Raw genomic sequence first — 21,798 nt, 5'->3', positions numbered from 1 at the left:
GGCAGAAAACCTAAAGTTCCACCAATTAGCAAAGCAAGAAAACGGAGGATCTAAGTATGCAAACAGAGTATGCTTAATGGCATTATCAACAAAGATAAGAGGTTTTTCTCCACTTGCCCCCTCCTTTATTTAGTAGAGTACATTTGTTATTTTAGCCTAGATTTGAAATGTTGTCTTAACGCTACATCATTCACATTAACACACTGACTATCAGGGCATTTCTTCAGTTCTAAAATTCTAGGAATCAAAAAAAAGAGAATAGTATTTTAGATAAGATACACTGAGCATGCTTACATTTTACTCAAGTGGGAAAAATATAAAATTAAAAGTTTCAAATGCTTAATGTAGGACAGCCTATTAGCAGACTGACCACCACCTCCAATGACAGACTACTTTTACTTGCTCATTTCATATCCAATTTTTTCAATTCACTTTGCCTGGTCTTCTGCCAGGGTTGGGGCACACATTCTCCTCCTCCATTGAGTTTCAAGTTGATTGTTTCCCAGAGCCTTCTTTCTATAAGTGCATTTAATATAAGGTCTCTAATGAGATAATTAACAAAATGTCCAACTACACATCCTCAGAGTCTTAGGGTTGGGACTGTTTTGTCACATGATCACCAGTTACATCAAAAATGCTAAAGTTTTCTAATATTTTAGTTGCCAATATGTAGATTACCACATTAGATGTATAAGAATATGTTAATCACTAATGTTTTCTGCCTAATATACTAAATAAGTAAACATATACTTAAATAATAAATATATACATATGTAAATAAATAAGAAGCTTCTCATGGAAGTTGAACTGTCAAAAAGAAGTGTGGGCTACCAATGCCAACTCTCAGAATTGGAGGATGTTAAAATACAGAGGCCAGTGGGCCCAAATTGGTAGAGATGAATATTACTGCCCACTTCTAAAATTCCATCTGCCTCAGTACCATTCTTTTAACTCAAGAATTGTAAGTTTGAATGTGGTTAAAAGGGCAAATTTTAGGTTGTATCTATGTTACTAGATTAAAAAGTAAAAATAAACTAAAAAAGTATACAACACACATTGAACCTTAATGTAAACCATGGACTACAATCAGTATTATAATCATAAAAATGCTTTTTCATCCACTGTAACAAATGCACCATACTAATTCAAGGAGTTAATAATAGGGTAGAATATAGGAACTCTGTATTTTATGCATGATTTTCCTATGAACCTACAATATTTTAATTAAAAAAAAGAATTTATTTTACTTTACAAGAGGCATGTATGGTAAGTTTAACAAACTAAAATATATATTTATATTATGTAAAATAAACATTTATGTTTCTACATTATATATAGATTTATGTATTAACATATAGTATTTATTATAGAAACTTTATTATTAATTTGTATGTAACTATAACATATATAAATAGTAAATGAGTATGTGTATATCTATATCTTTCTATCTACCTATATATGGATCCATTTATGGATCTAGATGTTCTCTAAACAGCTTATGAGTAGACAAACGCAAGGGCAAAATCTTGAGAGAGTCTGATAAGTACTTTCCACACTTACGACCCACTGAAATAATGGCTACAAAAGAGATAGTGCCCAGAAAATAAATATAATCATCAGAAAACAAGATAATGGTTTAGGAAGATTTCTATTCAGGAACAGAGAATAAAATTTTCTATAATATATTTTTTTTAATTTTCTAAGATTCTTACCCTGAACATAGTGGGATTTGGAATTTAAATGTTCTGTACTTATCTATACCATACATTGTGAGTAAATAAGAATGGTTCTGAGCCACTTTCAACAATGCTGAAATAACAGAAAGCCTCATAAACTCTGATTTTGAGTAAGTGGACTTATGGAATAAAACTTAAGCTATATGAAGACTATTAACTCTCAATTTTTTCCCCCAAAATATTCAAAAAATTAAAAAAGTGAAATAACGGTAACAAAAACTAAATGGTAGCTCTACTGTAATAACAGTGACTGGATTTCTCTAAGCCCTTAAAACATGAAGACCAATGTGCTAAAAATAAATACTATTTGGGGAAAAAGAGACTTATTTAAACTTAAGTATGTCTACATTTTAGTATTTTATGGTCATTTAATTTTAAATCATTTTAATTTAAAAATTAACTGAATAAAAATAGTATTTTTTACCTGTGGATCCTGTTTCATCTGAGCAACCAGTTTCTGGCAAGAAAGAGAGAAAAAGAGCCATCAGTCTTACAGTTAAATCACTATGGCTAATTAGGTTTGGCCCAAGATATCTAGGGTTTTAAGTCTCAATGCGCAAAAAATTAGCAATACCACAATCAGAACAGATCAAACGAATCTGTGATCCATATTAAAGGTCAATGAGATAGGGGGAAAAAAATCAAACTACCAGTTTATAATTACAGTTAAAAGCACTTGGTTTTTAACAAATCTGAGAGCTAGGGAGGTGAAAGAGGTAGTGGACAAAGAGACATTTCAAGAGCAATTTTAAACATGGTAGATGCTCCAAGGACCAAACCTTTAAAATGTTATTTGCCTAGAGTCTTAAGCAAGGCCTGAAAAGAAGCTGCTCACATACAAAATGGGACTGTTCGTATACAGCAAAGTACAGATTTAGCAGGTCTTTTGGTTTGGTTCTAACAGCAGAAGAGCCCATTATCAAAATTCTACCCCCATCTTCTCTTGAGGTAGAAGGTGGGGGGATGTAGCTAAGCAGAACAGGGATACTCAGTATTTGAGAATAGGGATATTGAGGAGCAGAAATGCAAAACTCTACCTATTTGGGATTCTCTGAGAAAGAAGAGCACTACCCAAATGCTTAATCAGAAAAGGCTTTACTAGGGAAGACAAAAGCCCAAAGAAATGAAAACAAAGAAAACTGAGTACTGGCTGCTATAACCCAGCTCTTCAAAACATCACTGCCCAATGGTAACAATAACCAAAGGCAGAATAATTTGAAGGATAAAGGAATATTAGAAGGCTGATTCTTAAATTTATCAGGGAATAAGTTGTTCCCCAAGTGAATTTTTCATATAACTGAAAAATGTGTCACTCCCTTTGGGTGACAAAGCACTTTTAAAGTTTTTTCTCATAATGGGTAAAAATCTTTCTAAAATACATTATATACTTACCTGCTGTTTTAAATAGAAAAGTCAAGCTTATATCGAAACATGATTACATCAACTAATATACCATACCACAATACAGATCCTTGTAAAAATAGGGCCCAAAACTTCTGTTTCAAAGAGTTCTTGAGTCTACATTTTAGTTTTTCAGTCTAGTCCTTAATGCCAAGCAGTCAGAAGGCAAATCTTGCTATTACTGTGCCTCCCCTTAACAATCCCTGAACCACCTCAAATTTGCTGCTTCTAATCTGCTGTGTGATATGTGCTCACTGGACTAATTTTAAGGTGTGTGAATAGATTTTTTAGTAACAGACTAAGAAATCTCTTGAGTGAAATGTATAATTTTGAGTGAATAACTTCTGACATTTATAATAACTGGTCAAAAGCCTTACTTCTTGGTGCTAAGATACATCCTGGATAGCTGAGGTTGCCAACCACATGACCTCCAAATATATGAGCTGTGTGTCACTAATTTCTACTTCAGATTTGACAGTATTAATTCTTCTATATTGTGATCTTAATCTACAAAATAGTAATAATACATATGCCAAGAGTTTAAGAGAATTGAAACACAAAGTTTTACATAGGTACATTTTTTATTAAGCACTCCAAAGGCTAGCCATACTCTTCAATGAAAAAACCCCTTGGTTTTCCTTCTGGCTTGGTTACTAGAGGGCTGCATACTATATTAAAACTGTCATTTAAAAGATGAAAAAAGTTTTCTTCCATGACTAATTTAAAAGTTGACTGATAACCACACTAGATCTCTACCTTTGCAGGAAATAAACCAATTTCTCTATCTATAAATAGTCAAGCTGCATTTTAGTCAGCAGTCGGACAGAACAAACTAAGGAACTTATAAACTGCTAGTGACATTAAGCTAACATTGTGTTATCAAAGTTAAGTCACTGGTAAGTGGATATGGCTCAACGAATAGAGCGTCCGCCTACCATATGGGAGGTCCAGGGTTCAAATCCAGGGCCTTCTGACCCGAATGGTGAGCTGGCCCACGCGCAGCACCGATATGTGCAAGGAGTGCCATGCCACGCAGGACTGTCCCCTGTGTAAGGAAGCCCCATGCGCAAGGAGCATGCCCCGCATGGAGAGCAGCCCTGTGAGAAAAAAAAGCGCAGCCTGCCCAGGAGTGGCGCCACACACACAGAGAGCTGCAGCATGATGGCACAACAAAAGAGACACAGATTCCTGGTGCCGCTTACAAGAATGCATGTGAACACAGAAGAACACAGAGAGCAGACAATGGGTGGGGAGGGGGAACAGAAATAAATAAAAAATAAATCTTTAAAAAATAGAAGGTAGGTTTTTTTATAATGTCTTTGTTTTTATTTTATTTTCTTCCCCTTTCCCTCCCCCACCCTGCTATTTCTGCTGTGTCCATTTGCTGTGTGATCTTCTGTCTCTATTTCTCTTTCTGTCTTCTCTTTTTCTCTAGGATTCACCAGGATTCGATCCTGGGGACTTCTGATGTGGAGAGAGGTTCCCTGTCAATTGCGCTACCTCAGTTTCTGGTCTCTGCTATGCTTCACCTTGACTCTCCCCTTCATCTCTTTTGTTGTGTCATCATCTTGCTGCATGACGCACTTGCACAGGCACTGGCTCATCACACGGGCATGTACATGGGCTTGGCTCGCCGCACAGACACTCGGCTCACCACACAGGCACTCATGTGGGCACTCAGCTCACCACACAAGCACCCACATGGGTACTCAGCTCTCCACACAAACACCCACATAGGCACTCACATAGGCACTCGGCTCACCATGTGGGCATTTGGCTCGCCGCGCCAGCACCCACATGGGCACTCAGCTCGCCACATGGGCACTGGCTTGCAGCACAGGCACGCTTTCTCCTTTTTCACCAGGGGGCCCCAGGAATCAAACCCAGGTCCTCGCATATGGTAGGCAGAGGCCTTATCACTTGAGTCACATCTGCTTCCCTTAAGTTACTTTTTATTGCAAGGATGAGCAATTTTTTATGAGGATATACTCTATACCAAGGATTGGCAAACTGCAGCTCACGGGCCGAATCCAGTTGGCCAACAGTTTTTGACAATAAACTTTTTTTTTTATCCTTTAATTTACAATTTTTAAAAAAATTTATTTAATTTTTTTTTTAGTTTTTAAAGAAGCTTTAGATGTATTACATAAATGTTACATAAAAAATGTAAGGAATTCCAATATGCCGCACTCTTTCCCCCTCCCACACTTTTCCATATTAACAATATCTTTCAGAAAATACTTTTTTGGAACGCAGCTACACTCATTGTCTCTATGTCTATAGCTGCTTTGTCCCTAACAGCATAGTTGAGTAGCTGTGACAGAGACCATAAATGACCCACAAAACCCTTTACTATCTGGCCCTTTACAGAAAAAGTTTGCTAATCTCTGCTTTATACTATTCTCCATCCCATATAAAGTAAATATTCTGAAAGTTTAAATATGACTTCCATCAGATCTCCCTAAGAATAACTGAAGAAGGGAAGAAAAAGGGTTATTTCCCCCAGAAAGATATATGACCATCTCATGCCATTATTATTTAAACATTTATTGAACAACAACTATGTGCACATCACCACTTTTTTTTTTAATATTTTTTTTTATTCCCACCCCCCACCACCGCCACAGCTTATTGTGTCCTGTTTGCTCTCTGTGTCCATTCACTGTGGGCTCCTCTGTGTTCTCGCTTGTCTCCCTTCTCCGCACGTCTACGGGCTGGGTGGCGCTCCGCAGCGTGCACAGGAGCCTGCCTTCACAAGAATGCCCTGGGACGCAAACGGAGGGCCTCCCGTATGGTAGATAAGAGCTCATCTGATTGAGGAACAGCCACATCCCCATCACTACAACATCCATTAAGTTGTCTTTGATTCACACAAATTTCAGATTAATCATTTTACCCCAGAAATTCATTCTATGGTGGTAATGCTCAATTTTAAACACATAGTGAATTTAACAGTTGGTCATGTGTCATTCAGCCAAATTGAGTATTTAAACACCTCTATGTGAAAATACTTTTATCTAGGAAAAAGACAAGTTTGGTTGTAAAATACATTTTTATTCTCCTCAATTAGTACCAGAAGCCAGGCCAATAAAATAAAATGTGCAAAACTTTTTATATATTAAACTTATTAAACTTCTTAAAGAGCCTAAGAAGAAGCAGAGAACCATAAAAAGGGGGCAAATTAAGGAGCTAATTTTTACCTGCCAATATAGTTTATCTTTATGTCAGTATACTAAATACTTATCATGCACCTTCCAAGATGTACAATTTAGGGCAGCTTAATACTTCAATGTCATACTTAGAAATAATTCTGAATATCATCTGCAGAGACAATGTGAAAAACATAAGTGTCTTTGAAATTTTCATATATTTCTCATCTACCCTAATTCTGGGCAACTTGCAAATCTTGTAGTTACCAAAACCTAAAATATTTTTCCAATGATTTCAAAAATAATCTTCCATTAGGAAAATACCTAAAACTAGCAGAATACCTATACCTAAAAGATAAGTTTCTTTTTTCTCCTCTCCTCTCCACCCCCACACCCAACTGTTAAACATTCAAAGGTAATCAACTCATCATCATTTATCACTTTTGATTACCACAGATTTATTTATATAGCATATATGTCTGTGTGTTTAGTCCAAAACTACACTCCAACTAACATCCAGAAAACATGTAAAACAGTGATATTTTGTTTACATAATAAATGTTAATTATTTAAATATATAAGTATAGCTTTTTGTCATGATTATAGTTTCACATACATAGATATATATTTTTAAAGGTTTGTTTAGCCTGGGTAACCTGAGGTCAAATTTAAGAACTGTGAAATTTAAACAATCTGTGAAAGCAATCACATTTTCTTTACTAAGGATAAAAATCAAGGCATAAACTGGAGTCATATGATGAATAAAAACTGCAGTATATATGACAGAATCTAGTTAAACTTCTTAGGTAAAACATGCAACTTAGTTCACTAAGTCCTTCAGATGAACTGAAATAAAGGAAAAACAAATTGAAAAAAAAAAACAACTTTGACATATGAAAAAAATATTTTCAGTTTTTTTCTCTGTAAAGGAAGAGTCAGAAATATTTTATTAAAGCTCTTAAAAGTCATAATTAAATATACACTACTGATGAATTTGTTGAGTAATGATAAAAGATAAATGACATGGCTCTTGGATAACTGTCTAGAAGATGATTAAAAACTGGGCCAAAAATCAGAAAAGGGCCTTTTTACTAATCTTAGCCATTACTTAATAACACAATGTGGGAGAAGCCAATAACGCCACATACCTGATGAACCTGAATTTCCACTTTAAGAGCCTCCTGTAGAGTCTGCAACTCCATCCTCTACCTTCTCCACTTTCTCTTATGTCTGCTAATTCTATAGTTTCTTCAGCCTCTTTTTAAAATAACAAACTCCTCTTCTCACTGCAGCTGTAGAGATCATAAAATGTTTTAGAGTATTATGTTGTGCATTAAAAAATTCATGTTAAATAAAATAAATTACATTAATCAAAAATAATTGACTAACACAGGCAAGAAATTTCCCAAATAGATTTTTTTCCAAAATAATTCAGTACCAAAACTTTTGAGTTTAATTCTTCAAGCATTCCTCTACAGAACACTTCAAAATAACTAAGAACAAAAAACAGTGGATTTAATCTGACCATGAAAACATCTAAGCCCTCATTGCATGCTCAGCACCATGCTGCATACTGCAGATAGAGAGCTGAACAAGACCACTTCTGCCCTAGATGAGTTCAGAGCATAACAGGGGAAACTGTAACCATCCAGGACATGCTGTCCTTAGAAAGAGACACAGAACTAACACGGCCATACATTTTTAACATCATGCAGAGAGAAAAAGAGAGTTCAAGATCTCTCAGAGGTTAAAAAAGGCCAGGGCACTTTCACTGGGATGGAATCTATTTTAAAATTGAAGAAACAGGAAAACTCTAGTATAATTTAAAGATTTACATTGAATAAACTAACACTAAACACTAGTAAAATGTAATTTAACCGTGCTAGCCACAAAGTTATGACAAGGATATTAAAAAATTTAAGTATTGTACACAACAGTTGAGGTGATCTCATAATAGAACACACATTTCAAACTTTACAGTGCACCCCATCTTTCAAGCTTGCCAGCACAGCATATAACAGCATTTGGAGATAATGTCAAAAGTCTAAATTTGATGTTCTTTATGAATACAACACTCAGTCTGGCCTACCTACCCTCCTCCTCTCACTACTACTGCAATTTAAATAAACTCAATAATTAATTTATCCTTTAATTTTTTTTTTTGCATGTAGCCTTAGATGATTATAGGTACTCTCCCAAAACAAGTTTGTTTTTGCCTGAATGAATGACATTAGTATCTTTTCTTCTTTGAACTTGTAAAACCTGTGGTTAAAGAAGCTTTTCAGCATTCTTACAAACTGAAAACTGAAGAAAGGAACACCTTTAAACCAGTACAATGAAATTCATGATCTTTTCATTTTCTAAAAATTATTTACTTGTGGATAAAGTCCATATTTAACCTGTTTTTTCCCTAAAAGTTCTTTGGAAACAGATTTAGCAGAGTTATGATGGAATCACTGACTACAGAATGTATTCTTATGAATATAAGATTTCATTATATTTGCTTAATCTCACTAGGCTTAAAACATCAATGGCGATCTTTCCTTATATACTATGTTATGCAACATCAAACTACTCCAATCTAAAAAATTATAAATTCCCAAAGTGCAAAATTCCTTCAGATTTACAACTGAGGGGGTTAGGAAAGGATTACTGTACAGTGGTATTGTCGACCAAAAAATTTCATAATGGCAGTATTTTTAAGGGGAGTTAATTTTGAAAAGGAGACAAATTTTAATGAAGAAAGTAGAACCCTTCATGAAAAAGAATAAGTGACAAGAAAAGGCATAAATTCTTTACTTATATTCTTAGAACTATTAAAATAAGTAAAATATATAAATGAATAAATAATCATAATTAAGTTGCTGACTTAGACGAAGGTTTTTTATTGTTGTAATGTAAGTTTACTCTACTTACAACAGCAAAGTTTAAAACCATACAATCTAATTTTAAATACTAAAATAATTTCCCTACTCAAATTCTTCACTTAGGTATTAGAGTTTTTCTTAAAAACAGTCCTTGAATTAATTTTATTTTTTCTAAAATTAGTTGCAAGATTCTACTAGAAAATGAGTCCAAAAATGGTATTTTTCAACTTTTGTCAAAGAACGAATCACTTTTGACGTTGAAATTATATTTTCAATAACAGAAAGAACATTTTTTACTCCACTGGTAGCAACATCTAGGTCAACTCAACTCATATAAACTTTAGAAATACACAACAGGTTTAAAACATGGAGAACTTACAACATTCATGACAAAGGGTTAATATAGTTCATGTAGTGAGATCTCTCCTAAATTAATTTTTTAAAACTATGAAAAGGTAAGTCACAGAAGAAACAGGAATGACCACCAAACAAGAAAAATATTCATCCTTATGAGTCACAGAAATGTAAATTTTAAGATTATAAGTTCTCTCTCAAACTGGCAAATATTTGTAAAAATAATCATCTGTGCTGTCTAGAGTTCGGGTTACAGGGTTACATAGCCCTTTAATAGTGTGCTGATGATTATCTCTGGGTGGTAGCACTAACAGTTATTTTCTTCTTTTGCGGGTATTAATATTTTCAAAAATTTCTACAGACAATATGCATTTATTTTTAAATAAGGAAAGAATAATTGAGGATTGATAAATAATGTTTAGAAAATTTTATACTAAGCAAAGTTTCCAGGAACAGAAAAAGTAAAATCAGCGTTCAACCTGGAGGCTCTAAATGTCAAAGAGCACCTTGCACAATAAGAACTTAGTTAATAAGGAGCTGACAGCTTTTACTTCCTCAATCAGACCGCTCTCTGCTTATTAGAGACACACACAGGAATGAAATTTTGTTTGGCAAGGACTCTAAATGCCAACTGCTCATGTTATTTCAAAATAAAACTACAGGGTTAAGAAAGATGGTGAATTGATTGCACACTTTGTTGGATTGTATACTTTGAATGGATTGCATGCTTTGTTAATATGTATCAAAAATGATTTTAGAAAACAGAAAGGAAGTGACAAGTTATAGAAAGTCTGAAGGATCAGAAGATTCATTAGAGATCCTTCTTCAAAAAAGGTTTCTGGATAGCAATTTTCAGGGAATGGACTCTGCCTAAAGAACAAATTATATATATTTATAGCTTACAAAAACAAGACAAGCACATGTTGAATATTTTTAAAACATTTTTGGGGCTTTGATAACTCACAAAGACATCATCTCAAGACTGGTTTGGAGGCAGTTTATACAGCATCATAGAAAAGGCATTATTTTCTAAATTTGCAAAACATGATTTGTCATATTTTGATCAACTCTAATAAGTTATAAATAACAAATTAGTTGCTACAAGGTGAATATAAACAGGTTCACAAAACAGTAAAAGACACACTTTATTCACTTTATTCAGGTACAATGCCTTTCACATTCCAAGGCTCTAATTACCATCAGAGAGGGAAAATGCCAAGTATAAAATACTAATGTCTGGAATCTTCTAAAGTATATGTGTTAAACCACTGAGATATCTAATAGTTTCTTATCTTCAAATAACAAAAACAAATTAAAAACCCACAAACCAAACAAACAAAAGAAAACAATCAAATCTCATGAAAAAAGGCAGTTGTATCTGGAAAGAGCAATCACTGTCCCAAAAAATAAAAATAAAAAACAAACCTGAATCCATCTACTCACTGTATGGCCACTCTATGCCTCATGGTTTTTTTTTGTTTGCTAGTTACTTAGGAAAATGGGAACAATCTCATCTACTTCATTAGATTATTATGAGATCTAAATATGGTAAAGTTATTTTAAACATGATTAACTATTTTATTCATACAAACACACAAACTTTTTAAAATAAAACTGCTCAACATAGCATACTGCTGAGAAGACAGTCTTTCCTACTTTCAAATTCTCTAAGAAAGGGGCTTCTAACTATTTTTCTGGGTACAGCTCCACTTGTGTCTTTTATTATGATTCTAATAACTTGTAATAAAGCTATAATTCTGAGTTTACTGCCAAGAAACACTTTGCTCTGATCCTGAATTAATCCTTTTTCCAATCAAAGCTCTACTCATCAACCAACAGTCACTTTAACTAACAATAAGTCCATGATGCTCTGTGACCACAGACTGAACTCCCTAAAAACTGTACAGCTCAATTTCTCTCTTAACATGTATTTATTTGATAGGAGACTCCTCCTCCATTTTTGATCTGTATTTTCAGGCATAGTATTTATAGACTTAATTAATTTTTTAAAATATGGTCTACTGAAAAGTAGAAAGTTTTGGTAGACCTATGTATCCTGATTGTCATATGCCTAATATCCAAATATCAGGTTTCAATCTGTGCAAAATGGTTACTTCCTATCATGTATTTAACATGCTAGGAGATAACTTAAAATAGTATCTTTAGGGAAGCAGCTGTGGCTCCATCAGCAGGGCTCCCATCTACCATATGGGAAGCCCTGGGTTCATGTCCCAGGGCCTCCTTGTGAAGGCAGGCTTGCCCTCACACTGCAGAGAGCCGCCCAGCCCGCAAGCACCATTGAGAGTCGACTCAGGAAGGTGATGCAACAAAAAAGGGAGACAAGCAAAAAGCACAAATGAGCACACAGCAATGGACACAGAGAGCAGACAGCAAGCAAGCCACGAGGGAGGAGGAGAAATTTAAAAAAAAAATAGTATCTGTAACTTTTAACTAATAGTGCTAACAATTTTCAGGGGTGTTAAAAAAAATTTTTAATAGTATTTCTTTCAAATTTTAACATTTATTAAAATTAATCAATGTAAACAACAACATAAAAAAGTAGTTTTTGTTTTATCATTTAGCAAATTTTCAACAAATCTTGATTTATTCTCATGGTTATATTTCTGTGGTGAAGCTCCACAAGTCGGTAGAAAATGGTACTGCACAAAGAGCTTAGCAGCCCCTGACTTTAGGTACTACCCTTTGAATCTGGCAAGGTTACTGTGCTCAAACTCTGGTATTACAGTATTGATAAAAGTCACCTTAGCTAGTTAGAATGATGTTTCCTCACTCTTGAATTTAAAAAAAATATACAGGGAAGCAAACTTGGCCCAGTGGATAGGGCATCCATCTACCACATGGGAGGTCCATGGTTCAAACCCCGGGCCTCCTTGACCCGTGTGGAGCTGGCCCATGCGCAGTGCTGATGCGCGCAAGGAGTGCAGTGCCACGCAGGGGTGCCCCCCCGCGTAGGGGAGCCCCATGTGCAAGGAGTGCGCCCTGTAAGGAGAGCTGCCCATCGTGAAAGAAAATGCAGCCTGCCCAGGAATGGCGCCCCACACACAGGGAGGTGACGCAGCAAGATGACGCAACAAAAGGAAACAGATTCCCATGCCGCTGACAACAGAAGGGGACAAAAATAAGAACACACAGCAAATGGACACAGAGAACAGACAACTGGGGCAGGCGGTAGGGAGAGAAATAAAAATAAAAAATAAATAAATCTTTTTAAAAAATATACATACACACATACACACACATATATATGCACATTCATACATATAATCAGATTTATGTTATCTGAATGTCTGCATGTTTTTGAGTATAATATATATTACCTTTTCTTTCTGTTTTTTTTTGAGGCGGGATACTCATTAAAAAAAAAAAAAAACACAGAATACCTTTATGGGTCACACCACTGCAGTACAAGGGCTTTTATGATATTCTGGGTTAAGCCAGCGTTTCCCTCCTTCTCATGTCCTGTACCTCTCCCTACTATTAGGACTCATTCCAACATACAGTTTCTACCTCAGCTTCCTGGGGCCCAGGCCTAGGCTGCACACATACATTATTCTATTTCCTGCCCTTCTTTACCAACATCAAGCATGTCTACTAAAATTATCCCAACCCACACCCAACAACAGGGACAATGAAATAAATTTAGAAAGTTACAGAAATTCGGAAAGGAGAAAGCTAGAGAGTAAAAGTGACAATGAGGCCAAGATTTTAGAATTGGTACCACCTATACCAGAATGCTATTTAATGCTAAAAGACTATCCAGACAAGCCTGGCCAGAGTCTTATAAAAATATGTCATATAAGGATAACACAAGAAGGTGTGGTAGTGTCAGCATAAACAATAAATTACTTAATAGAAAGAAGCAGAGTTATGGGAGATAGATTTCAGATCAATATAAGGAAGAACTAAGGATAAGAGCTGTACAAAAAAGGAATGGGTTACCTTATGAGGTAGTGGACTCCCTGTCATTAGAAGTATTCAAGAATGCTGCATATCATATCCCCCTCTTGGAGATTCACAATGCACATTAGCATATTAAAGGTTCTGAGAAGTCCTGTAGTAAAGAAATCTGTTTAACTTTGTTTAACCCAGCATTTTCAAATTATTTGACCACAGAATCCCTTTTCCACCCGAACCCCCACCCCAATATTTACTCAGTTTCTGTGAAAACTAGAGTTCCTCAAAATACACAACAGAAAACAATGAGGCACATTTTTTTTTAAAGTATTCAGTATGTATCGAAATAATCTGTCAAGAATATGTAGAATTGCCATACAGGGTTAAAGGCTAACCCTAAGAGTCTATGATTCAATCACATCTCAAAATAAAAGCTAGTAGGGTCTTGGTTATTTATATATTAAAAGGTTCCATGCTGGAAAGGCAAGTAGAATAACAAGGTGGTAAATTTCAAGGTAAACCAGTTCAAATGCCTCTCTTTCATGTTCAAATCTCAATTCCTAAAGAGTAAGAGAGACACTTCAAGGCCCATAAGTTCTTAAAAAGAAGTCTTAAGCAAATATCTTCTCCATCCACCAAGTTAATTACTATCTGAGAAAGAAGATTTAAAAAAAAAGAGTTGGGAGCAGATATAGCTCAGTGGATGGGTACCCGCCTCCCACGTACAAGGTCCCAAGTTCAATCCCTGGTACCACTTAAAAATAAATAAATAAATAAAATAAAAAGTAGTCTTGCACTAGGGGACTACGTATTCCAACTACCTTGTCTGAGTTTAATTTTTGCTCCTTCCTGCTCTCCAAAAAAGGTTAATATGTATTTGATGTTTAGTCATTAGACTGCTCTGTACAATCTGTGATCTTGAATTAGACAAATGATTAACTATGATGATTTATAAGCCATTAAGAAACTATTAAAGCAGATATTAGGTATTAAGGGGGAAAAGTCTGGTAATATGCCCCACATATTGTTAATTTATCTCTTTTTAGTTTTCCTCTTTGAACATAACACAAAACAACACACTAAGGATGTTAATAGTAGACATGAAGCCAATCCAACACTAAATTTAAGAATATTAATGCTTCTGAAGCCCAAATCTCCAAGTCAAAGTTTCCACAGTTATATTAACATAGCCATTCTGTATATACACCAAGCCCATCAAATTCAACAGTGTACTGAGTAGTACAAAATACAATGTGGGAACCATAACTTCTGAATTTCCTGATTTTTCAATTCTCAGCCCTAACCACTGCATTAAGGACATTTTTGGCAAAGAGACCTTTACATTTTAACAGGTTATCAAATACAGGAACATGCAACCCTAGCAGTATTATTAAGAACACAAATCCATTTGAGATATGGCTATGTGAAATTAGACCAAAATTCACTTTCACTCAGTGCAACCAGCACAGCCTCATTTCTGGGAGAAAACTTGTTAAAAAAAAAAAAAAAAAAAAATCACTGAACATTTGAATTATTATTCAGCTAGAATAAGACACACTATGCCTACCTAGTAAAAGTACTTACCAATTTTGGGGATACAGGCTCTCCTTCTGCTCTCTAGCCCCCTATAACAGAAAGGGAAAATAAAATTAGACTACAAACACAGATTTATAACGTCATCAAAAGCTAAAGATACAAAAATTTCTACCTGAGTTTAAGAAGAAAAAAATCAAAACATAAAAAGTCTCCAAAGTTTTAAAATCCAAAAGAAAAAAAAGAAGAGATGTTGTTTTTACAGCAAGGAAAGCACTCAAGGGCCATTCAATCTCTACTCTTCCAAAGGTTTTTCAAGACAAGGAAAAGTAATATAGTTAATGGCTTCCCTTTCCTAAGAAACACACAGAAATAAAATGCACCTCATCTAAATAAAGCTATCATCATCAGTCCTTAGTTTGGTCCATTTAAAAGACCTTTTTAAAATTAATTTTAAAATGAATTTTTGCCTTATGTAAGATTTTTAAATTTACATTTTATAATAACATATGGTCAAATTTTAATTAAACTTTTCACTCACATTCTTGAAGACCTACTACATTCACAAAAGTGATTTTCCCTATGCCACCTATCTAATCAATGATAGAGCCAGAAAGAAAATCAAAGTTTTGGGATCCCCAATCCAATACTCAGTGATGCTTTTATTGTGTTTTTTTTAGTACCGTGAAGATTAACTAAACTCCACTAAGTTGACTTCAAGGTCAGAAAAATCAAGTCAGACTATTCTGTTTATTTTTAACTCTATTTTTAACTCTACTTTTTAATAAAGTAAATAAAAATTAGAAAATACAAACGGAACCTTTCCCCCTAATATTTTAATATTAGATCATTTAAATTCCACATGCCATGCTCTAAAAGTCTGAAAGTAAAAACTTCCTTTTGCTTTAAACATAGTATGTCTATGACTGATGTTATTCCAATAGCATCTATTTCCCCAGAGGATATTTCAAAAACTCTTCATGTCACCCAGATTATACATCTCTGTTAATCACATGCAGCCATACCAAACATACAGAATAATAATTTATAAGGGCCCTAGTTCATACAGTTAACAATTTCCAAAGGAAATTCAATTTGTTGTTCTACCCTGCCTTTTCTTCAGTTCTTTTAAAAGTTCTCAGATCCAAATAAATGACAATTTTAATCACCAAGATTAGAATAACTCCCAATCAGAAGAAAAACCATATAACAGTCTGTAGAACAATGTGATTAACACTACAGATAAAGGACTCTGTACCTTTCAAAAGAGGTCTAGAACAGTGCCAGCAACACAGTAAATGCTCAATAAATGTCTGTTAAATGAATGAAATGACTGAATGGACATAAACTGTTTGTTTCCAGCTTATCTTCCCTATTAGGCCTCTCTTGCATCGATCTCCTCCAATATTATTTGTTAAATGAATGACTTTTAAAACTGTTTTTAACCAAACTGTTGATTAGAAAGTAAAATATTATTGTTTTAAATGATAATGAAAAGAGAAAGACTGATAAACTGGGCTAAATTAAAATTTAAAACTTCTATTCATTTAAAAAAAAACACCATTGAGAATGAAAAAGCAAGCCACAGAATTGGAGAAGATAATTGCAACACATATAATCAACAAAGGCTTGCATCCAGAATATATAAAATATGTTGAAACTCAAAGCAATCACGATGGGTTTGGGATTTTAACTGTGATTTATACAGCATTTGAGAAAGTGGAATCACAAACTCTTCTGAAAAGGTATATCCAATAATGAAGGCAGCACAATGGACGTATACCTTATCTCTAGAGGATTTTCTCCAAAAATCGGTTGCAGAGTCAATCTCAAACTGATGAAGAATTTTACCATATCATAAAACTGCTTATAAAACTGCTTCCAGGGACTACAGAAATCACATAAGAAATCAAAGCCTGAGAGGTTAAGTGACTTCCCTCGAGGTCAGGAAGCTAGTTGGTAACATAGATGGAAAGCATTAAGACCAGAGATTCCCTTGACTGAGTTCACCTTCCTACCAGACCTCCTCTTAATCAGCTATAGCAGTTACTCCTCTAGGAAACAAACTACAATAAATACTGTTGAAATAAAGTCTACATAAAAAATTTTAAAGAAAAATCATATAGGCAAGCTGTCTAGACCAGGTTTTAAAAGCTGAGATCCTTTATACCTAAGGGATTCCCGTGAATAGGCTTTAGAGGGGTCTGTCAACTCCATGATGCTATATGCTAATGTATATGAACATAGGTGCAGTTATCTGAGAACAGGGTCCAAAAACTTTAATTTGATTCACAAAGAGGTTCAGATGTCCCCCCCAAGGAATAAATTACTTTTAGATTAGCGATTCTTAAATACTGTGCATCAGAACTTCCAAAACGTTTCTTCTGAAAGAGAAATTATTCATGGACCATGTGGAAAATGATAAAAAAGAAAAGTAAAGACTTTAACTTCTATAACTTAAGCCTGAGAAGCAAAAAGTAAGATTTACAAGTAAATGTACTTTTTTACACTACCCATATGCAGAAAGCATTTGAGTCGGAAATGCAAGTTTTATTTCCTCATGATAAGCTGAATGAAGGTCCATTTAATTTGTTTCTCACACATATGTCACACTTGTAACTAAGGTAGTTCAAAATTTTAACCATATTTGCTTGAATTTTTACAATAGAGATTTGTTCTTGGAAAATACATTCAAAACACATGAGGTGGAGTAAATGAAATTATTTTTGCTTTTAGAGATGAATATTAACTTACTAACATAACATCACACAAATTTTTACAATTTGGAAATTGTTCACCTCTCCAAAATTCCATAGGTAGCTATTTTAATTAGAGGTGATAAAGAAATAAATCATTCAATTTCTGATATGGCTGCAAATTTTTAAATATTATAAATAAATCAAAGGTGATAATAGCCACTTCTTAAGTAAAATATCTAAAACTTTTGCATGTGAAGAATACGTATTAAAAAACAAACAAGTTTTGCAGAGAAAAAGTTCAACACTAGATCATGTTTTAATTAGGCTAAAATTTAATTCACCCCACTACAAATTTCAAACGATTAAGTTTATAGCCTGCGCTTAATCATAAATTTTGATAAGGGACTAGAATAGAACAGATAATTATCATTCAAAGACACTTTAAAATGTCACCTTATCCAGAAGATTCAATCACTTTTCTTCAACTAAACCAAGCTGACTGTAGTCCAATAGAGTAAGTTTTATATACAGTAAGTTTTACTGGTTTTTTAATCTGCCTTTCCTAACTTCCAACAAAAAGCATAATAAGTTAGAAATAAACTTAAATTCAGATAAGTAGTTAGAAAAAAAAGCAGAATCCTATTTAACCCAGATTTAGCTCTTTAGGACCCAGCACCATAATCACCACTTTTTGCCCCCATCCTCTTATCCTCTCAAGGACTTTTCTCTAGCCCTTTTCCCCACAGTCTCATAAAGCATCAATTTTTCCCTCATTATTGGATCATTTCATTTCTCCCACGCCAGTCTTCTCTAGTTATTGCCCCAAGCCTATGTTCCCATTTATAGCAAAACTCACTGAAACAGTCACTGTCTCTCTTTTCTCTCCTGCCATCCTCCCACTCCATTAGGCCTTTTACCTCCACCCACTCTTATCAAGATCATCAATGACTTCTGTGTTGCTATATCCAATAGTAAAGTCTCAGTTCTCACTTCCATTTCCATGTTCAATCAGCAATAGTTTACCCAAATGATGCTACCCATCTTGAAAACCCTTTTATTCCTGGATGCCCAAGACCCACTCTGTAAATTTTCCTCCTAAACTCTGGTCACTCTTCTCAGTTTCTTTCACTGGTTCCTCCTCATTTCCAAGACCTCATAATATTGAACTGCCTCAGGGCTCACTCAGTTCTTGGAACTCTTCCGCCAAGTAACCTCAGTCTCATAGCTATAAAAGGATGTATAGTTGAGAATGAAATTTTTATCTCCAGCCCAGGCCTTTCTTTCTCCTGAATTCCAAATTTATATACCCAACTCCCCATTCAACACTGCCACATGGTAGTCAAAGAGGTATCTCAAGCTCAACATGTCCAAAACTAAACTGATAACCTATCCTCCAACCACCTCCTCACAGTCATCCTCATCTCAATAAATGGCAATTCTATTCCTTAGGTCCAAAAATCCTGAAATATCACTGACTTTCTTTCCCACATCACTAATCCAATCCAACAACACACCAGGTTGCCTCTACATTCAAAATATATTGACTTTGACCACCTCTCTCAACTTCACTAACACCACCATAGTCCAAGTCACCATCATCTTTCACCTAGATTACAGCATTAGCCACCTAATTGGACTCCCTGCTCCTACCCTTGCCCTGCTACATTCTCTTCTCTCAGCAAAGTGATCTTTTCAAAATCTAAGACAAATCTTGTTACTCCTCTGCTCAAAATCCTTCAATGGTTTCCCTTCACACACAAAAAAAGCTTTAGACCGTAACAATGGCCTCCAAAGCTCTAAACATTTTGGGCCCCTACTAGTCTCACACCTCATCTCCTTCCCTCTACCCATCACTCACTCTGCTCCACCCACTGGCCTTTTTTCTGTACACAAACATTCCCAGTAAGTTCCCTTCTCAGGGCTCTTTTACTTGTTTTTTCCCTGACTGGAACACTCTCCTACAAATACCTTCATGGTTCACGCCCTCGAAATATTTAGGAAATCTATAGCAGTTGCAAGAGTAAGAAAAAACTGAAAAAAAGACTAAAACTGTCATCAGAATTGGCCCCCTTTCCAAACTTTTACTCATGTTATTTCCTATACCTAACTGTTCCTCTACCTTCTCTCTGCCTAGTTAAATAATCTCACCCAACCATCAGTGTCCAGATCAGGGGTTCTTAACCTTTTTTGTTCCACGGAACCCACTGCCAGACAGATGAAAACCATGGACCCCTTACTAAGTCGACACTACACTGTGTATTATTTAATAAATATATCAACCCTGCACCAACACATCTCCACAAGAACAATGGTGGGGTTTTTTTTAATGCAAATTTAAGCTTACAGACCCCTTGTTAAGAAACCCTGATCCAGATAAAGACCTAATGACTAATAGAAACCTACCCAAACCTAACATCTTAAGTCCCAGTTCTCCCTCCTTTGAACTCCTGGAGTGTTTACCATCATCTCTCATTCCTTTTAGAATTTAACCACATACTGCCCTATGTTATTACTTATGTGTCTTATTTCCCTACCTAGACTACACCCACACACAGACAAAAAGTGTAGAATAAAAATAATGCCCTGTACAAATGGTTCTCAATCCTAGATCAGAATTACGTGTAAAACTTTTTAAAAATGTATAGAGTCAGTGGCCCCACTCTTAAAGATTTGGAATTCATTACGTGTGATTTGGCGACCAGGTATCTCTATTTTTAAAAAGTTCCCCAGAAAAGTCTGATGAGTAGACAGAATTAAAAACCACTGCCTTTTAGTCCCTTATTTCCTTTAGTATCTAGGAAAGTAGACCCTCAAATAGGCTAGCACTAGAATGGATACCCCAAAAGACCCAGATCCATAACTTCATTTCATAGGAGAACAGTGGTCCAAGGAGACTAAACAGCCAAAAGCTACAAAGATAATAAGTAGCAAAGCTCTACCTAAAACCCATATTCACTGCTCTCAATCTAGGAATCCTCCCATTAGAATATACATAAATAAATGAAAGTCATAAAAATCTATAACTCACAGATAGATTCCGTAAACAGTGATTATCTATTACCTGACACCAGTGATTTGCAGTGTCCAAGCTCTAAGGCAATACCTATTAACTTCTACATGGTTGAAATGTCAGCCAAACTAGCTGGCAGAAGACAGAGGCCAGAGAATAATTGTGAGAAGGTTTATATGTAAAAGAAAACTTTGAATAAGTTAAGATTTCTTACAATAGATAAAAGAACTTGTAAAATAATTTATTTTGTTGTTGAATAGTAGGAGAAATAAATGGAAAGAAGAAATCTTGCTCCATCATGCTATAAGGTAAAAAAATCCTTATTCACAAGCTTCCATAACTCACAAAGTTATGCTTTCTGAGTCTAATCATCATAACATAAACTTCTTAATTACAAATCAGACTTGGTAAATCACCCCATATCCCAAGACAACTCAAATTCTATCTTAATAATCATTTAAAAAAATAATAATAGTTAACCTCAGGACCAAAACTCTTGCCATCAACAACAAAAAAAAAAACAAGTCAGGTATCTATAAAGCATTGCAAAAGGGTTTGGTGTATAGGGATTCAAGCAAGTGCTTCCTATTAACACTAATGGGAGTTCTGGGGGTAAACCATAAGCACCAAGGAGGAGGATCAACGCCCAGCACCGTATCTGTGAAAACCCTTTCTGTTGCACTAACTGCAACTACTGGGAGTTGTTCTTTCAGAAATGGGATAATAGACCCAAATTCCTATGTCTCTAAAGAACAAAGATAATTCAAATAAAAGTCACTAAGGAAGATCACTGGTAAACACCAGTTTAAAAAATATACAAGGAAAAGCTAAAGTAAAAGAACAATTAACACACTAAGGCAATTTTATAAAATAGCACCACAGAAAACACACAGAAGAAACTAATGAATTGTTGACGATATATCATAAAAATAAGTTCAACAGGATTACAAAAAACCAAGTTTTTAGAAAATAAGAGTACAATAAACTCAACTATAGTCACAAGAATTGTCCAAAGAAACACACCAAAACAAAAACTCCTCCCTTGACGGAGCCCTAAGTACACTAGAATCCTTGCTTTTAAAACACAGAAGAAAATTCCTGCTGCACTCATAGCCAAGAATAATCACAGAGTAC

The 21,798-nt window shown here is 34.9% G+C and overlaps 1 protein-coding gene across 42 annotated transcripts in view; it reads right to left on the bottom strand.

The window, feature by feature from the left end:
- The window catches only part of PHF21A (PHD finger protein 21A), a 255,817-nt gene that overhangs the window by 210,594 nt on the left and 23,425 nt on the right, over positions 1-21,798 (bottom strand). For 34 of the 42 annotated variants that reach the window (XM_058305452.2, XM_071218081.1, XM_058305479.2 and 31 more), the window contains 4 exons: positions 15,007-15,047; positions 13,468-13,579; positions 7,435-7,578; positions 2,161-2,193 (listed from right to left, as the gene is read on the bottom strand). In XM_058305452.2, coding sequence (XP_058161435.1) covers positions 2,161-2,193; positions 7,435-7,488 — 87 coding nt within the window. In that variant the 5' untranslated portion in view covers positions 7,489-7,578; positions 13,468-13,579; positions 15,007-15,047. The remainder of the gene's footprint in view (positions 1-2,160; positions 2,194-7,434; positions 7,579-13,467; positions 13,580-15,006; positions 15,048-21,798) is intronic. The other 8 variants (XM_058305471.2, XM_071218070.1, XM_058305454.2 and 5 more) reach the window with 1 other exon arrangement.

The sequence above is a fragment of the Dasypus novemcinctus genome, chromosome 10 (assembly GCF_030445035.2).
Source record: "Dasypus novemcinctus isolate mDasNov1 chromosome 10, mDasNov1.1.hap2, whole genome shotgun sequence".
NCBI lineage: Eukaryota > Metazoa > Chordata > Mammalia > Cingulata > Dasypodidae > Dasypus > Dasypus novemcinctus.
The sequence above is the reverse complement of the archived record's forward strand: the minus strand, read 5'-3'. Positions and strand labels throughout refer to the sequence as shown.